Consider the following 18,151-nt stretch of genomic DNA (forward strand, 5'->3'; position numbering starts at 1 on the left):
ATATATATATATATATATATATATATATATATATATATATATATATATATATATATATATATATATATATATATATATATATATATATATATATATATATATATATATATTCAACAAAAAAGTTTCAATTCACTTAATTGATATACAGAGTAGTATATAATAATCACCTGATACAGTGATGGGAACAGCCCCATATGCAATAAGCTTCTCTAGGACATGCATTGCAATTTTTCCAGAACCACTAACCACACACCTGAACATAAAATACAAAACAGAAGTTGAACAAGGGGAACCAACGAAACAATTAACAATTCCTTATAGCTGGGCATGGATTAGTAAAGGAAAACAAACATTTATTTGTTAAATTTCAAATATTGTTTTTCATTCTAGCATATACTGCCCTCTAGCTGCATATCTCCCTATAATTTTTCCTATTTGAGATGTGAACAGAATGGGGGCCATGGTTCCCAGTTTACTAGCAACCATAACACCGGCACCTCACTTGGAGAAATTATGTTAAAAAAAAATACTGCTCTCTTAATAAGTTTTTTACAGGTAAGCAAGGCACCTTAGTCCTTTTAGTTCTTTGCTCATGTCTGCAAGAATAAGCTGTGCAAAGAAAACCTGCAAAGTGCAGAAGCAGTCAGTTGGCTAGGATCAATATATTTTATTTTATTTTTGTTTTCAAAGAAAAAAAAAAAAGGCCATACCAAAAGAAAGGTATTTAAAACGGTTAACAGATCTGCCACAAGACAGCAATAAAGGCACACACATACTATATTAATAGCAATTCAGATATCTCTTATAGACTATGTATTTTTTAAGGATTGCACATGCACAGAGATGTCTAGCAATACTCCCACACCCATATCAACATGCATTAGAGAGAGTGTGTGTGTTCACCAATCCATAGCCAGTAGCCTCAGTGCGAAGACTCGAGCCTGACCAATTCACTCTAGGTCCTGTAAAACTTCCCTGCATGAGTATAGATTCACTTAATCAAACTGAATTAACTAAAATAATCACTCACTCAGTAACCAATAGATAGATACATAGCAAGCATTACACATCAATTAAAAAAAAACTGAAAAATCTAAGCATCTTTAAACCTGAGATTGACCCGCCAGCCGACGATATTGACCATATAGGAAACCCATTTCACGTGTGCCAACACCCATCTCCTCTGTGGGAAGGTCCTACATAAATAAACAATCAAATGATCAATCAAGTAGTAGGAAAACTTTTCCTAGGAGCTGAGTGAGTGAATATGAAAAAGTGTCAGGTGCCTTAAATGAGATACCTTGTCAGGGCCCAAATAACGAAATAATTCATTCATAAAGCTTTGACAAAATCGCATGATCTGCAAGTCGAGATATTGGAAGACAAAAGAAAGGTTTAAGCTTGTAAAAAATCTCAAAGCTGAATATGAACATAATACCTCACTGTCACTTTTGCCTTTTGGATCAAAATCGCTTCCACCTGAAGAACCACCCAGTCTATATGGAGATAAGGCATTCTTTAAAGTCTAGAACACAAGAAGAGATCAAAAGTTGTCATCAGTTGTGTCAGTTATCAAATTACACCAAGCATCATGGTAGTCTTGGAGGCAAGAGATGTAACAAAGTTGTAAGTAACAAGATAAGACTTAAAACTCTCTTAGCAATTTGATATGTATAACAAATTTGTTTCTAACTTCTAAGGCATGTAGTTCACCTAAGTTTGAAGTCTTTCCAGAAAATTAGGTAAAGGTTTTGAAAAGAGTTCATTGACAAGTGGCAAAACAATAGACCATAAATTAATGCAGGACAGAAGTAACAAATCACCTGTTCAAAACTAAGAAACTTGGCAATGCTTAAGTTCATTGACGAGTGGAAACGAAGACCACCCCTGCATGGACCAAGTGTCTGATTGAAGTGAATCCGAAATCCACGATTCACATGTGTCTCACCCCTATCATCAACCCATGGAACTCGAAAAATAATCATACGTTCAGGTTCTAATAGCCGCTCCATCATGCTGACATAACTATATAAAAGAAAAAGATGCTCTCAAATTGCAACAGAGTTGTCAAAATTAAATGAAAGCTAAGGTTTATGAAAACAATTAATTAGGCATATAACTTACTTGGAGTTTTTTGAAATCACTCTTTCTAATGCATGAACTGCCTCTTGAATGCACTGTATAAACTCAGCTTCTTGAGGATCTCTTTTCAATGCCGCTTCAATAATCGATCCAGATGTTTTTGACATGAGTGCTTTTTCCAGATTTCAACAATCATGAATAAGTCAGATGAGAAACTTTAGCTAATGGAGCACATAATGTCTGTAAACGAATAATTTAGACTACTGTTTCAGAACTTAACCAGTGAAGCATCCATTTGAACCAGGAATAAAAATAATTCATTAATAAACAAACACTGAATGGTCGAAGATGACGCTATGCGTAAAATTTAACAAGAGATGTTCCTTAATTAACAACAATCCATTCTTCTTGGTTTGTTGTCAACAATATAAATACATCAATGCAAAAGAATAAGAACACAAGCTATTTGCCCAAAATATGCAACTTTAACAAGATACTCTTTAGTTGTTTATATAGCTACAGACAAAAATATGTGGTAAACTCATTACCCAAAAATTTGAGCTCTCAGTACCAAGCAGGAAATTGCAGATTGGAACATTCTGGGTATGTACATCAGAGAGATGAACTAAGTTTCTTGGTAACAGTAATATATGATTTCACTGGATAAAACTATTAAATGATGTGTCAGAAAGTAAAGTGAAGTTATCCTAGAAACTGAAGTTCAAACATAAAACCATTTGCCCTATGTTAAAATGCAGCATAAAAGATCCACATTCAAAAGTTAAATGTACGAACATACAATATATGAAGATGGATGGAGAGAATAGCTGCTACCATTTTCTTTTCTATTTTTCATTTTAACAATGTAGTTAATAAAAAAAGACATGTGTGATTAAAGTACATATAAAGGAAGGAAACCCACCTTTCACATATACTGGTTTATCAGCAACAAGTTTATCTTTGGAGGCCATCTGGAGACGAAGAGCCTCTTTGTGAAGTAAACTATTATTATGCTCTTCCAATGCACTCATCTGCATGTTTCTACTGCCTTCATTTCCATAAGGATTCCTTCGGTGCTTCCGACCATAGTCCCTGCAAACTGAGCAGAATATCCTTGGTGTTCCATCTTTCACATCAACATAGGCCCACTTATATGTATCAGCCCATTCTTCTCTCCATCTTTTGACAACCTTTTTCTTCTTTTTCGCTGGTTGTGTCTTTGACATATCCTGACTCTCGGTAGCAAGTTGAGAAACCATCATGTGCTTGTTCTCTCTGTGCTCATCAGCTGAAGATTCTTGTGGTGTAACAGCAATAAGAGTGTTCTGGGCAAATGAGTGGCCATCATCATCCCCTGGTCCAATTTCCAAATCAATCTCTTCTATCTCCCTGACCACCAGGTGATGCCTCTGAGCCTGCTGAATCAAATTCATGTCATCCATTGTAGAATTCATCCCACCCCCACCGATGGGAAGCAGCATTCAGCATGACAATTTAGGAACAACTTGATTAGGTTAACAGTCTGCAAAAGTAAACAGGGTGAATGATGAACTTGTCAGATATCCTCAGTCAAGCAACACAGACAAGAATTATAGATACTATCAATCTATTGTTAAGCACAAGAAGTTGACATAAAATGGCACATCCAAATGCATTCTAAATTTCTTCTGTTTCTTTTCCCAATAGAATCCTAATAATGATACAAAGGCCATAGAAAGACATCCCTCCTTGGTTGGGTGAACTGGTGTCTGAAGTGGGTAACCAATAACTCTCAACTCCTTTTCTCATCCTCCAAACAAGACATAATCCATTCTCCCCATTATTTGATTGAGACCAATTTTTTTTTTTTGGGCATTTTGACAAACACTAATCTTCCTTTTAATCTATCAGGCACACATCATTACTCCAGAAATTTTCACACCACAATTCATCAAGCTCAGTTGGCCAAAAACCCAACAAGGCACAAAATTTCGTTCCAAGTCACACAACCCAGACTTTATCAAGCTCAAAAGATCCCTTTTTTGCAAATTTGCAAAACATCAAAGTGCTCAAATTTCTCGCAACACCAACGATTGCAGCTATAATCCAACTGGGATAGAATTGAAACGAAAAGATTGTACCTGGAATTAAATTCCAAAGTCTGAGCTGCCCAGGAATCAGAAGTCAGAACCCAGTCTTGCGGCGCCGTGTTTCCACGGGCCAATCGAGGAAAAGAAACCGAAAAAGCTTGATTGCGTATGATCAGAAAATCCCCAGGAGCTGGTGTATGAGTAGAAGGAAGAGTAATTAGAAAAGGAGAGTGATTGTGTGTGCATGCATGTTGGATGAATTGAGTGTATCGTCGTCACTGCGGGTGAAAAAGAGACAAAGGTGGATGGATTCAGAGACTTCAACTGTAACTTTGGGGCTCCAAAGCGGACAACTCTATTTGCCCAGAATGGAATCTCTCCCTCCTATGGTTACCGGAAGTAATTATCATTGTTTTTTCCCCCTTATATTAAATTAATCTTTTAAACACAAGTTGCATAATTCATGTTACATTAAAATGATTAATTATTTTCAATTATATTGAAAATATATAATTAATTTTTGGTTACTAATATTAACCTAAACTTAACCTAACCGGGTATGTAGAACACGATTCTCGTACCATCAAGTTACGAGTATAATTATTGTCCAACACCCTTTTGGGGATGCCTAACGAGGTGTGTAATTTGCATATATGTTCAAGTAGTTTAATTTTTATTAATACCTTATTGGGACCCGTCCCTGTAAGGTGTAGAGTTTATGTTTACTCTCAAGTAATGGCTGTTTATTTTTTTTTTATCTCTAAAAAGATCAATTTATTCCGTACATTACATTCGATATCAATAAAATCATGCACCTTACAATTACTTATGAGATAAATGTTGTTAAGTTTATGTGTTAATTGATCACAAGATTTAATAACTCCTACATATTTGGTAAATAGGTAAATAATAGTAAACTATATTTGGCTTAATAATTAATATGTTATTTAATTTGGTAAGCAACATGTCCAAGGTAAGCATAGTTAGGTTTTTTTTTTTAATACAAGAATTCCATTTTAATTTTGTAGAAAATATTTTCCACCCATATCTAAAGTCTAAACATTAATTACATTCATTAATATATCAGCATCTATCCTCCGCCTTATTCCTTGAATGTTACTAATATTATATGAATTAACATTTAAAATCCAAACAAAATTTAGAATTTAAGGAAATATTGATTCGAATATTTTTAATTATGATATATCCAAATATTAAATTTTAAATTTTAACATATACTGCTCTCAACAACAACAATAATACCACACACTACACATAATTAAGCAAAATAATTTTTCCCAAAACATATTCAAAAAATAATTCAAATATCATATTTAATAATAAGGAAAATTGTCAAATATACCTTGAACTTTATACGAAAAAACAATTAAGTCTTAAACTTTAAAAAGTTACAATTAAATACATTAACTTATCATTTTTATGCATTTAGGCATAATAGTATCAACCGGTAATGTAGATATTTTAGGGTTCCGGCAACTGTTGCTTCTGCAAACAAAAGACAACCATCGGTTGCAAGAAGAAGAAGAAGGTGATCGGCTAGTCGCCTACTCCAGATCGAGTAAGATATCAGAATAGGAGGCTTAGGTTACTGACTTACTGATCACATTTCAATAAGCCTCTTTGGAAAAATCTAACCATTATGTTGAATGGCCTTCAACCATGGCAGATATCAGAACAAACTGCAGTAAGCATGGATACAGGCAAAACTGGAGAAGAAATCCGTTTATCGATCTTTGCAATATGAAGCAGCAAAGTCATTGATCATCTGTTTCAAATGCTGCAAACCGATACAGTATAATTAGAATTCAAGAAACTGAATATGTAACATGTACACGTAAAATGGATTAAGCAGACATTACTTCATATAAAAGGGATTAAATGGTATAAAATCTATAAATGAAAATGATGCACAAAATGGAGCAACAAAGTTAAATGATTAGAGGGGCAATCACCTTCAGTTCTTTGTGAAGCACGACGAATATTTTCTTTAGTCGTTTATGTCCCTGCAGTAACACATATTAGTATGTAAAGTCAGATTTGATAGTTTAAACAGCTCTACATCCATATAAAGCAGCCTGTTCATATTATTATTATTAGGAATATTAGGTAAGAAGATTGCGGGTCAAATGACATCACAACAAAGCAGTTAGGTAACAATTTAGTTTAGAAGTGACTCCAACTTTAATGTAGTTAGCCAAGTCCAATCTCTCCTTGCATTTGAGAAAGGAGAAACAAATCAGGTGGCAAAACTATGCATGCTGATGTAGCAAGAATAATGCTTGCATATCCAATTTCAGAATTGATGGAAAGCAAATGAGCCTAGTTCCGACTGACAGCAAAACAACTTCAAGAATCAACAACTGACTAAAAATTGTCCAGGACTAAAACTTGTGTAATAGAGTTCCAAACAAATATATATATATATATATATATATATAGATAGATAGAATCCTAATCATATGAGAACTATGCCCCCAAGTGAGAACGTGAGGACAAATTCAGACCATTGATCTGCAAGATCTGATGGATGAGAAATCAAGTAAAAAATGAGCGGGGTCATTTTCATAAATATTACAAAATTTTGTTTCTTTCAACCGTTAGATCTACTCGATCAATGGTTTGAATTTGTCCTTACGTTCTCACCTGGGACATAGTTCTCATCTGATTAAGGACTATATATATAATATATTATGAGTTCTTCCTAAAGTGATTCATTTGACTAAATACCTGGCAATAGTGAGCACAAAGCAAAATGAATTTCACATCTACAGAGGCATTATGCCCCAAACTCACCACAATCACAATGTGCAATAAAAGCATTGGAGGATTACAATCCAAACTTACTGGTCCATATTGGCAATAAGAATCCTTCAACCGTGCCAAAATTTCATAGTACCTCTCCATGTCCTTTCCTTTACAGATGTCTAGGTCCTTTCCAAGTTCAAAGAACTCAAACCTAAAGCATTTGGGTAATAAACAGTTTAGAAAACTGAACTGCACCCCCCCCCCCCCCCCCCCCCAAAAAAAAAAAAANAAAGTCATTGATCATCTGTTTCAAATGCTGCAAACCGATACAGTATAATTAGAATTCAAGAAACTGAATATGTAACATGTACACGTAAAATGGATTAAGCAGACATTACTTCATATAAAAGGGATTAAATGGTATAAAATCTATAAATGAAAATGATGCACAAAATGGAGCAACAAAGTTAAATGATTAGAGGGGCAATCACCTTCAGTTCTTTGTGAAGCACGACGAATATTTTCTTTAGTCGTTTATGTCCCTGCAGTAACACATATTAGTATGTAAAGTCAGATTTGATAGTTTAAACAGCTCTACATCCATATAAAGCAGCCTGTTCATATTATTATTATTAGGAATATTAGGTAAGAAGATTGCGGGTCAAATGACATCACAACAAAGCAGTTAGGTAACAATTTAGTTTAGAAGTGACTCCAACTTTAATGTAGTTAGCCAAGTCCAATCTCTCCTTGCATTTGAGAAAGGAGAAACAAATCAGGTGGCAAAACTATGCATGCTGATGTAGCAAGAATAATGCTTGCATATCCAATTTCAGAATTGATGGAAAGCAAATGAGCCTAGTTCCGACTGACAGCAAAACAACTTCAAGAATCAACAACTGACTAAAAATTGTCCAGGACTAAAACTTGTGTAATAGAGTTCCAAACAAATATATATATATATATATATATATATAGATAGATAGAATCCTAATCATATGAGAACTATGCCCCCAAGTGAGAACGTGAGGACAAATTCAGACCATTGATCTGCAAGATCTGATGGATGAGAAATCAAGTAAAAAATGAGCGGGGTCATTTTCATAAATATTACAAAATTTTGTTTCTTTCAACCGTTAGATCTACTCGATCAATGGTTTGAATTTGTCCTTACGTTCTCACCTGGGACATAGTTCTCATCTGATTAAGGACTATATATATAATATATTATGAGTTCTTCCTAAAGTGATTCATTTGACTAAATACCTGGCAATAGTGAGCACAAAGCAAAATGAATTTCACATCTACAGAGGCATTATGCCCCAAACTCACCACAATCACAATGTGCAATAAAAGCATTGGAGGATTACAATCCAAACTTACTGGTCCATATTGGCAATAAGAATCCTTCAACCGTGCCAAAATTTCATAGTACCTCTCCATGTCCTTTCCTTTACAGATGTCTAGGTCCTTTCCAAGTTCAAAGAACTCAAACCTAAAGCATTTGGGTAATAAACAGTTTAGAAAACTGAACTGCACCCCCCCCCCCCCCCCCCCCCAAAAAAAAAAAAAGCATGAATACCAACAAAGAATAACTCCAACAGTGCAGTAAACAATCTGCAGATATTAAAAAAGCCTTCAAAATCTTGAGAATGAGCACATGATTTGAATTTCAAACCTGTAGGACTCCAAAGTTTTCTTCAGCAAGCAATATATCTCATACTTCTCATGATACTCCTCGACATATTCTTTATATCTGAAAACCAGGGTTAGAGCAGAAATTAAGAATAAGAAGGCTTTCATCAAAGAACATACATTGCTCAATGATGCAAATGATATACAAGTGGAAATCAAGAAAAAAAGATAACAAAGTGGATGGAAACACATGAAAAACTATTCATGACATGGTGTGTTGCATATATGAGTATCGAGAAGTGAAGAACCAGGATTAGAAAAAACGTACTGCGAGAAACCATTAATTGGTACCCTGAACTCTGGATCCTCCTTTTCATACTTAGAGAATGAACAACTGATCTCATCAGGAGAAGAATGTCTTCTCTCCTGGCAACCATCATTGCTCCTCATCAAAGTATCCTTTTGCCTATCATTTAGGTCTGTGACTAAATTTGTCTCCTGCATTTTACATTCCTTAGTGACAGGAAGGCAGACTCCCTGTTCTGTGTCATGTCGTTCTGCTTCACCGGTAGAGACCTTTCCATGATTATCTCCATAAGCCTCCAGGCTCCATTCAGTTACATTATGTTGATTTTTACTATTCACCCCAACTTTATTACTATTTTTTGCAACAACTTGATTAATACCACCAGAAATCTTTTGTTGATTCATATTTCCAGCCTTTTGCCTCTTTGTGCCATCAGGTTTATATTTTACCAACCTGTCATCATCTCGAATCATAATATCCAAATCATCATCAGATGCCTCCTCACTGTTAGAAGGGATATCACTTTCACTGTCACTGGTACTCCTGCTTGCACCATCGTCCACAGGGCTTCTACTTCTGCTTTTATTTCCACTACCGCTGCGGTCACTTTCACTATCAGTACTGCTATCACTAAACCTACCCGCTGGCCGTTCACTATGGTCAGGGCCTTTTTGCTCATCAAAATACTCAGGAGACAGTTGGACTAAATCAACTTTTTCTAAGAAAGTTGGTGCTTCATCACGTTTAGAATTGAACTGTTGTTGCCCTTCCAATGCATTGGTGTCAGCTCTCATTGAAAAGCTAGATTTCGGAACTGGAAGTTCATGCTTATTATGGGTAGGCAATGTGGGATGATTCACTTCATGACAACTGGATAAGGAAAATTAAACATTAGAGCCAGTGAGTATTGCAACTGACAAAGATGCATACCATGAATAGCAGCAACACTGTAAAAATGGTCAAAATGAAATGACTTTGTGGCGAGGGAAACACTAAGAATCCAGAAGAGGTATCCTAAAGGTATTAGACATATTGTCACTGGGACTCCATAAAATTAAAAACAATTATGGGAAACTGAGAAATAATGTTAGGAACTCAGACAGCTCAAAAAAAATTGAAGCAACTATAATTTAAGACAAAGCCCAGTATATCTAACAGATGAAAAGTTAAGTATTCATTTACAGGAAAAGTCCAAACAAATAATAAAGCCCCTTCAAGGTTAGAACATTCTTGTTTCTTTAATAGCATTTTGGAAAGTTATGTTCCTACGAACTAAATTTTCACTGTATAATAGCATATTACCATTGAACCTGCGTTCATAAAGTCTTACAGGTACTTTTTTTTTTTTTTTTGAGAACAAATTAATCCACCTAGTAAATCTTTAATTTCTGGGATGCACTTCTTGGATTCACCTACACAGGAAAAGGAGGATACAAACTTGAGAATCATTAAAAGTCCAAATAAATTGGTAGTACCTTCCACTTCCAATTGTAGATTTCATAAAGTTTTCTATCTTCACTCCTGGTTTAAGGAAATATCTACCTGGAGCCTGAAAGGTTGCAACCTAACATGCACACAATACATGAGATATTGCAAGATAGGCAGATAACTCCAAAAAAAATTAGCTGAGATAAGAAATTCACTATGGTGTTTCTTTCTCCTTTTCCAGTACATAATTATAGTGGAAGCCTGAACTAGATAAAAATCAAATCTAGTTATTAACTTCACGATGAGATAGAGCATTCTTTCCTTTGTACTAGTATAATTTAAGTGATATAATCTTTGAATCTTTGATACTTACTTTTTTAAGAATGGGCTTAATTTTCCTTGCTGAGTTTGGAAAGGCATCTCCAACAGCTTTCTCCAAGGCCTAATAATTAAGAAGAAATCATGTACTTAACTGATTCAGTTATAGAGTTGTAAAGAATTATCATATATGAACACAATCAACTACCCTATGCAATAACCGGGGAGTCACAGACAGAGAAAAGAAAAACTAGTGGATCCAACTCTTGCACAAACTAAAAGCTAAAATAATATCTCGTTGAATAAAGTTGTTCACATACTTTGAGGGTCATTCCATTTGACTGGTTGTCCATAAGGAAAGTTATCAACATGCACTGCAGATCAGAAGGTTTGGAACTTGTGCTCTTCTTGCCCCCTGGCATTCCCTGTGTCCCAATACTACTCACCTTGTTAGGAGGGCCTCTTGCTGCATGAGGCATAGTTTGGAAAAAGAACAGGAAATGCAAAACACATCAATACTTTGGAATCAAAAGCTATAAATCAACTAATCTAAAACTTAACACATGCTGGATGGAATACTTGGGGAAAAAATCTATTAAGAACCCACTAGACTTGAATCCCAACTACCTGGGGGTGGTTCAACTTTTCTCTTTTTATGAGGAGGTTGCTGCAGAGTCATTTTAGATGGATTGCCTGAAAAACAAGAATTTCACTTTGGTGAAAATGAATTATTTTTACAAGAAAGACTCATATCTTCCATGATATCACACACCTTGCCTCAGCAAGGTACAGATACATAAATAATTCAGATGCAGGAAACAAAGGCTTACCTTCTACAGTAGCCCTTGCCTTCACTTGACTCTTTGTAGATGGATTGCGAGGGTCTAAAATAATGGTTCTGTTTCCAGAGGGTGCAAATAGCATAAGGATAAATGATATAGTGAAAATAAGCAAGGCATTGCTACAAAGTTACTACAAAATCCAATAACTGTTCACTAAGCAAATGTTTATTCAATAAAACACACTAATTATACTCAGGAAAGGAAAATATACTTGCGTGATTTAGACTTGCGTTCGGCTTCCTCAGATAGCATTTTAACATGGTTTTTAGTTGATTCATCCAAAACACGCTGTACATTCATCTTTCTCCAAGCACTACCTGATTCCACTAACAAGCTATTTCCATCTTCCTCACTTTGGCGCTCTTCATATATGTCACAGAGGTCTCCCCTATCCTGTGACCATGTAAATCTGAAGTCTTTACCGCCAACATTAATAACCTGAAAAGGACTGACTTCAATGCCTTGAACAACTGGTAAGCGCATGCTGGATGTATATGCAATTATCATATAAACTAATAAATATATTTGCCACAGTAATATTGGCATGGAGTCTATCAGACCTTCAAACTTCCTCCCTATCCAACCACTCAAGTAAACTGAATGAAGCTTTCCAAGAAAAGAAAAGTATTATGTTCTCTTCTAGTTTTATCATGAAAATAAATAAATAAAGAAGATAAAAGGTAATAATGAGATCAGGTTGGGCTCAATTTTCTCATGCAAGAGGTGTGACCTTCAGTCTGCACCTCCCTGATTGATAATTTCACTAGGTTCATCCACAGTGGATGACTCTCCATGCTGCCTGATAAAAAATTCTGTAAACCAGTTAAAGCCTCAGCAGATGAAGCTTTTTTTCCTTGTCAACAAAACAGGGTAAATGAATTCCAAATGAATAGTTATTTATGAGATGGAGACTCTGGCTGCTTGAGAATTTTCTGAATATGAAATTGAACTTCAGTTGTAAGCAAACAATTCACCTTGTTTCTTAAATCACTAATTCTATTGTGTAAACCCTCGATCACATTCATCCGACAGATGCTACGCTTTATGTCGCTATAATTCAACTAAAGAATTTTGAAAGCAATGCATTCCCCGATTTCTCCACATTGCAGTGAAGTAGAGTGAAACTCCACGTTTACAATAAAACTTCTAGCATCAGAATATAAATAAGACGATATAAATAGACAAATATAAACTATGAAAACTTACATTACCGGCTGAGTTATTTGCATTTGCGCCGAATTTGATCCGCGTTGTACCCCCATGAGCCTCCGTGCGCTTGATCTCCTCCACAAGGTCCGGCGCCAACCGAATAATCATGGCGAAGTGCAAAGGATTCCCGCTGACGAGGCTAAAAGTCTCCTCACCAGCATTGGAAGGAGCAGATGGCGTGGGAGCGACGGCGGTACTGCGATTGCGGGGACCAGCTGCTCCACTGCCGAGTGAAAGACGTCCGCCAAGTGCGGCGGAAGACCTTTGAACAGCCGGCGTTCGGAAGGAGGAGTTATTGTTGTTGCGCTTGCCAGCGCCTCCGGCGCCACGGCGGCCGCGCTTCCCCCCCGACATTTCGCGCCCAGCTCAAAGTGGTGTGACGAAGCTTTTCGGTTCTCACTTCGGCACTTCCGTTTAACTTTCAAATTTTTTAAAGTTACCATTAAACCACGTGAACATAGGAGTATCATTTTAGAGCATCCAAATTTAAAAAACTGATTAGTGACCTATAATAACACGTTATTATGTTTTCAAAACCCATTTATTTGATTTTTCATCATATGTTATTAGAAGTTAGAACCCTAATGACCCTATTACTGTCACTAATTGATTTTCAGATTTTGAAGCACTGATTTAACAGGTTAATTTACTTACTTGTAACTTTTAAAATTTTAATTACATAATAAATTATATATATATTTAATCTTTTTACAAACTACATTATAACTCGCATTATTATACTTTTTTTTTCATAAAAACATTTCAATTCAAACAAATTATAGTTGTTTATGAGTTTGTAACCCGTAAATATTAGTTTGATTATCTATGTGAATTATGTATTAACTTTCTAAATTTGAGCATTACAAGTAGGGTCACACTGGTGTGAGACCGTCTCACGGATTCTTATTCATGAGACGGGTCGGGTCGGGTCAAAGCACCATGCAAATGTCATACTTATATGTGCAAATGTCATACTTATATGCTCAAATATAACACTAATCAATAATACAATTTTTGTTACTTATAAGAGAAAAAGTAATACATTTTTCATAATGAGTAATGTTGACAAGTTCCCCTTATAAGGGCAAATATAATACTTTTGAGGAAAAAAGTACTCCGTAATACTTTTAAATCGAAATGTAAAAGTATTGTATTTTTCCTTAAAAGTATTACATTTAGTAACAAAAATTTTATTCCTGATTAGTATTACATTTGAGCATATAAGTATGACACTTGTGCATGTAAGTGTTACATTTGCATCTTGACCCGACCCGACCCGTATCATGGTGAGACGGTCTCACACAAGTTTTTGCCTTACAACTATAGGCAATATAAGTTAATTAGATTCTTATAATTCTTTACGGGTGAAAATAAGTCATGCCCTTCATAGAGGGCTATGACCTAGCCGAATTTGACTTATTTACTAATGATAGGAATAAAATCCCGATCTACGTATTTCGGTAGAGTTTACCGGTCTAAGTATAAGTACCGGTCTACTTTTAACCTACAGGCCAATTGTTGCGTGTAGACCCTGACCACCTGCCCAGTCTAGTTAGGTCGGTCCGGTATGTTACTCGATCTCAGGGCTAACATTGGTAATCGGCCGTCCCGACCTTGAACTGAATCTCAATCGTCTAGATCTCAACCCGTTCGAGGCTTACACCTAACTTTCACCCGGTGGGCCGCCTTAAGGACCGGTGCATGCCTAACACGCGTAGTGCATGCTGCCGGCCCGGAATCTTTCCCCGAGGTCACCTATAAAAGGCGCATTTAAAGCTAGCAGAAGGACTTTTGGCTGTTTGATCTATATAATAGTCAAAGAGATCGGGAACCTGTGACTCACTGTCACGTAGATCGGTTTCTCATAGGGTATACCGACCTTGACCCGTTTGAGCATTAATAAATAGTATTTTATTCATACCCCGTATATTACTCTATCAACTAAAAAGGTCAGACTTATACATATTTTGAAGCATGTTTAGTTAAATAGGCTTAGACATGTCAAACACATTATGCTCATATAGTATGTAGTGACTCTCTCATATGAAAACTCATGAGATCAAGCATCAGTGGGGGCAATATGTGTTTCAACAGGTTGAGAAAGTATGGTTGACTCTTTGATCTAAATTTCTTCCATGTGACTGCAAGGCAACGATTCTTAACCGTTGTCACTTGTCATGGTAAATTTATAAATCTCTCACTAATTTTTTTAAGCACAACAAGTAATAATATTAAATAGACTTTTAAACAGGTTTCAAGCCAACCAATTATAGATTTAGGCATGAACCTTAAAAAAAAAAAAAAAAAAAAAGTCCACATACAAATTCAGACCATTAGAACTCAAGCCTTAAATTTTTATAGTATATCCAAATCTAATTTTTTAAAGCTAAACTCAACCCGACATATTTTCATCTCTATTATTTACCAATTAAGATTATAAAAAAAAAAAAAAATCAACCGAAAAAGCGCAGTCAATTCTCATATAAAATTGTCATTTGTCAACTCTCTCAATTTGTATTCAATTCATTCATAAATAAAGATAAGAGATTCATTAAATAAAAAATATTTCGATCCATGTGAGTTGGTTAATGGTCCATCTACTTTGGCATCATGGATTGAGGGCTTTGTGGCCCATGTTGGGGACCAAAGGACCAATTGGACAGCCCTTCCTCCTACTTGACAACAATCACATCTAATTGTTGCCATTTCAAATTGGCCTTTCCAACTTCATTACTCACTAGACTGGAGATGGAGATTGATGAATTCAATACACATCTACTAATCTACTATCTACTAAAATATAAAAAATGTCAATGAGGGTAGAGTTTTAGCATGAATAAAAAAAAAACACAAAGTGTTGGTATTATATAACTAAAGCACAAAGAGCCAACACCCTCCTAGAGATCAAACCTGTGACCTCTCACTTGAGAGGACCACAGCTATTCCACTTGACCACAAGGTCTTTGGCATTATTATTATTATTGCTTGTATGGAAGGGATGGAGCGACATGACTTATGGAAGAGGTGAGGAAAAAAACTTGCAATTTGAATTTTCTCTCTCTAAATTTTATAAACAAGAAATAAAAATAAAAATACAAAAATAAATTGGTACCCGTTGCAAACTCTAGCGCAGCACAACAAGTGCGTGCAATGCATGTGCCCACTAGAAGCATTGGGTGGTCGCCAATTGACAAATACCATTTGTTCCCATTTTCTCCCCCTACCAATTATCTAACAAAAACCTTTAAAAAATCACAAACCAATAATCTTAATCTGTGAACATACCTCCAGACCCATGAGAAAGTAAATCAATACATGGAAGAAGAAAAGTAAATCAATACATTTCTCTTCTCTACAAAAGGAGCCTAACCCTCACCAGTTCACACTGTCGTTGGAAGCAAATTTTAAGTAAAGTTTTTTATTTACTAGACTAATTACTACTTTGTCGAGCCAATTGCATGTATTCTTATTTGTTTTATCCGTACATTGCTTAGGGTGGTTACTACTTACCACCCCCCCCATTCATTTATGGTTTGCAGTGGATTTGTGGTACAAGTACTACTACAAATCGGTCATAGAGATTAAATTGGGGTGTGGGGCACAAATGGATCCACACCAAAATTGAGATGTTGCTATTAAAACAGACCAAAAGAGGAAAAGATACAATATCCATTGGAGGCAAATATATTCATCTTGTCTACCCCTTGGTGGACAGTGGGGGGAAGGATGCAAATGATGCATTTTGGAACTTCCTCATGCTCATCTTCAATATCTTTCTTCCCACTCCTTCCCATTATATCTCTCACCATCAAATCACCATTATACACTAACCCTTTAGGTTAAACCCCTCAAAATTATGAAGGCAATCTCGAAGGGAGTGATTAAGTAAGCAGAACATGATTTTCGTATTAAAAGATTACGAGTTTGATTCGTACCTAAATGACAATACCCTATCAATTGAATCCGTCATATCAAGTCATTTTAATTTAGTTTACTCTTGGTATGGGCCGGATAGGTATGGACAACATAGGTTGATTTACATCCTTGTGGTCTTTTACTGACTAAGGTCATAAGGTTTATTTCACCAATAGCGCACATTCGAGTAGTGACTACGAACTTTCATGTAAATCAAAGTGTTAGAAAATTATGATTTGAGATGGTTAAGTGGTTAACCGTAAACAACTTAGGCTTATTAACCTTATTGGATTTCATTGTGATTCTTTATCGAGTAGGACCACAAGACAGTATTTGTACATTTAGATAGCTATTGCAAATTTTTTTGTAAATCAAAACGTTAGGATCATGTTGAATTTGTACCCTTCACCATTCACTTTAAGAAACAACTGAATATAAGAGTCATGAATGTTGATCGGCGTTATTCGCGGGAGAGAATGCTCTACAAGGGTAATAGATATCATGGCATATCATTCTTTTTTTCAGCATCAAATACATACAAGCCCCTAAATCACACACAATGTTGTATGTAAACTCTACTCATGCACACCAAATCCTTACAAAGTGATTAAAATAAATAAATCCCACAAAATTAGCAAATAAATCTCTCTTTCAATACTTAATAATTTTTACTTAAAAGTATAAATCTCTCTGTCTGTCTGAAATTAATTACTGGAAGTTGGAATCCGGTGTGTACATGGCAAGATCAGGCCAGTCATTGTTAGCTCCGGTCCAACAGTTGGGCGAATCTCCACCGTCCGATTGACCACCGCCCAAGAATCCCTCCGTATTCTGAAAACCCATTCCCATCCGGGCCGCACCCGCCCCGGGTGCAGGGTTCTGGGTCGGGTTCCCGGGGAACTCGCCCAGCTGCAAATCCGACCCGTCAAGGAAATTACCAAATTGCCCTCCGCTCGTCGCCGTCAATAGCGACGTGAAGCTAGCATTCACATTGAACGGCGGCAGGTCGCCCATCCCGTACGCCTCCGTCTTCTGCGGCGGCGGAATAGGTGGAGCCGCCGCCTGCGGCGGCGTAGGCGAAGACTCCGGCGCCGAACGCTTAGAAGAAGACGCCGACGACGGCGAGGAGCGCTTGGCGTTTTTCCGGGAGCCGCCGCCGACGGGAATATTCCGGAGAGCGCCGCCTTTGGTCCAGTAACGGCGGCAGTTCTTGCAGAAGTGGCGCGGCTGCGAGAGGTTGTAGTTGTTGTAGTAACAGAATTTGGTGTTCATGGAGTCACACCGGGGACATTTCAGGTGCTCTTGCTCCGGGAACTGCGGCTTGATCTGCGTATATATCGATGGGTCTTGCATTTCCCCAATTTCCCACCTCCAAAACACCAAAAAGCTTCAATCTTTAAGCGATCCACTCAATAAAAACCACCAAAAATCACATTTGCAGGCTTTGGGTAGCTCTGAAAGACGGATATTTCCCACTATTTTGCACTGAGGATCTGCAAAGATATAACTTATAAGTTATAAGCAACTTTTTTGTTGAAATTTGTATTCAAAGATTTCAGCTGAGCTGGGGGGGGGGGGAG

At 36.4% G+C, this 18,151-nt stretch overlaps 3 protein-coding genes and 1 long non-coding RNA gene across 7 annotated transcripts in view; all 4 read right to left on the reverse strand.

The window, feature by feature from the left end:
- LOC116010239 (NADP-specific glutamate dehydrogenase) overlaps nt 1–4,533 on the reverse strand; it is a 7,727-nt gene extending 3,194 nt beyond the window's left edge. For all 4 annotated transcript variants that reach the window (XR_004096902.1, XR_004096903.1, XM_031249558.1 and 1 more), the window contains exons 1-10: nt 4,203–4,533; nt 3,005–3,604; nt 2,125–2,254; nt 1,824–2,025; nt 1,439–1,525; nt 1,301–1,360; nt 1,110–1,196; nt 904–975; nt 569–624; nt 168–253 (exon numbers count right to left, since the gene is read on the reverse strand). Coding sequence is in view for 2 of the 4 variants with exons in the window: in XM_031249558.1 (XP_031105418.1) it covers nt 168–253; nt 569–624; nt 904–975; nt 1,110–1,196; nt 1,301–1,360; nt 1,439–1,525; nt 1,824–2,025; nt 2,125–2,254; nt 3,005–3,563 (1,339 nt within the window). In the remaining 2 variants the exon portion in view is untranslated. The remainder of the gene's footprint in view (nt 1–167; nt 254–568; nt 625–903; nt 976–1,109; nt 1,197–1,300; nt 1,361–1,438; nt 1,526–1,823; nt 2,026–2,124; nt 2,255–3,004; nt 3,605–4,202) is intronic.
- Nucleotides 4,534–5,476: 943 nt separating this feature from the next.
- Nucleotides 5,477–7,152, reverse strand: LOC116011306. The gene is made up of 3 exons (XR_004096999.1): nt 7,017–7,152; nt 6,125–6,175; nt 5,477–5,949 (listed from the first exon to the last, which is right to left on the reverse strand). It is a non-coding gene; the product is annotated as an uncharacterized LOC116011306 (long non-coding RNA).
- Nucleotides 7,153–7,209: 57 nt separating this feature from the next.
- Nucleotides 7,210–13,056, reverse strand: LOC116010038 (the record flags this gene model as incomplete). The annotated part of the gene is made up of 12 exons (XM_031249301.1): nt 12,654–13,056; nt 11,659–11,885; nt 11,436–11,503; nt 11,233–11,298; nt 10,926–11,071; nt 10,661–10,729; nt 10,335–10,423; nt 8,881–9,729; nt 8,596–8,673; nt 8,301–8,412; nt 7,409–7,459; nt 7,210–7,233 (listed from the first exon to the last, which is right to left on the reverse strand). Coding segments are annotated over exons 1-12 (2,136 nt in total), but the record flags the coding sequence as incomplete, so codon positions are not given.
- Nucleotides 13,057–17,053: 3,997 nt separating this feature from the next.
- Nucleotides 17,054–18,139, reverse strand: LOC116009699 (dof zinc finger protein DOF3.1). The gene has a single exon (XM_031248821.1). It carries the CDS (start codon nt 17,922–17,924, stop codon nt 17,280–17,282), a length of 645 nt encoding a protein of 214 aa, XP_031104681.1. The 5' UTR covers nt 17,925–18,139; the 3' UTR covers nt 17,054–17,279.
- Nucleotides 18,140–18,151: the final 12 nt, after the last annotated feature.

The sequence above is a fragment of the Ipomoea triloba genome, chromosome 2 (assembly GCF_003576645.1).
Source record: "Ipomoea triloba cultivar NCNSP0323 chromosome 2, ASM357664v1".
Classification (NCBI taxonomy): Eukaryota; Viridiplantae; Streptophyta; class Magnoliopsida; order Solanales; family Convolvulaceae; genus Ipomoea; species Ipomoea triloba.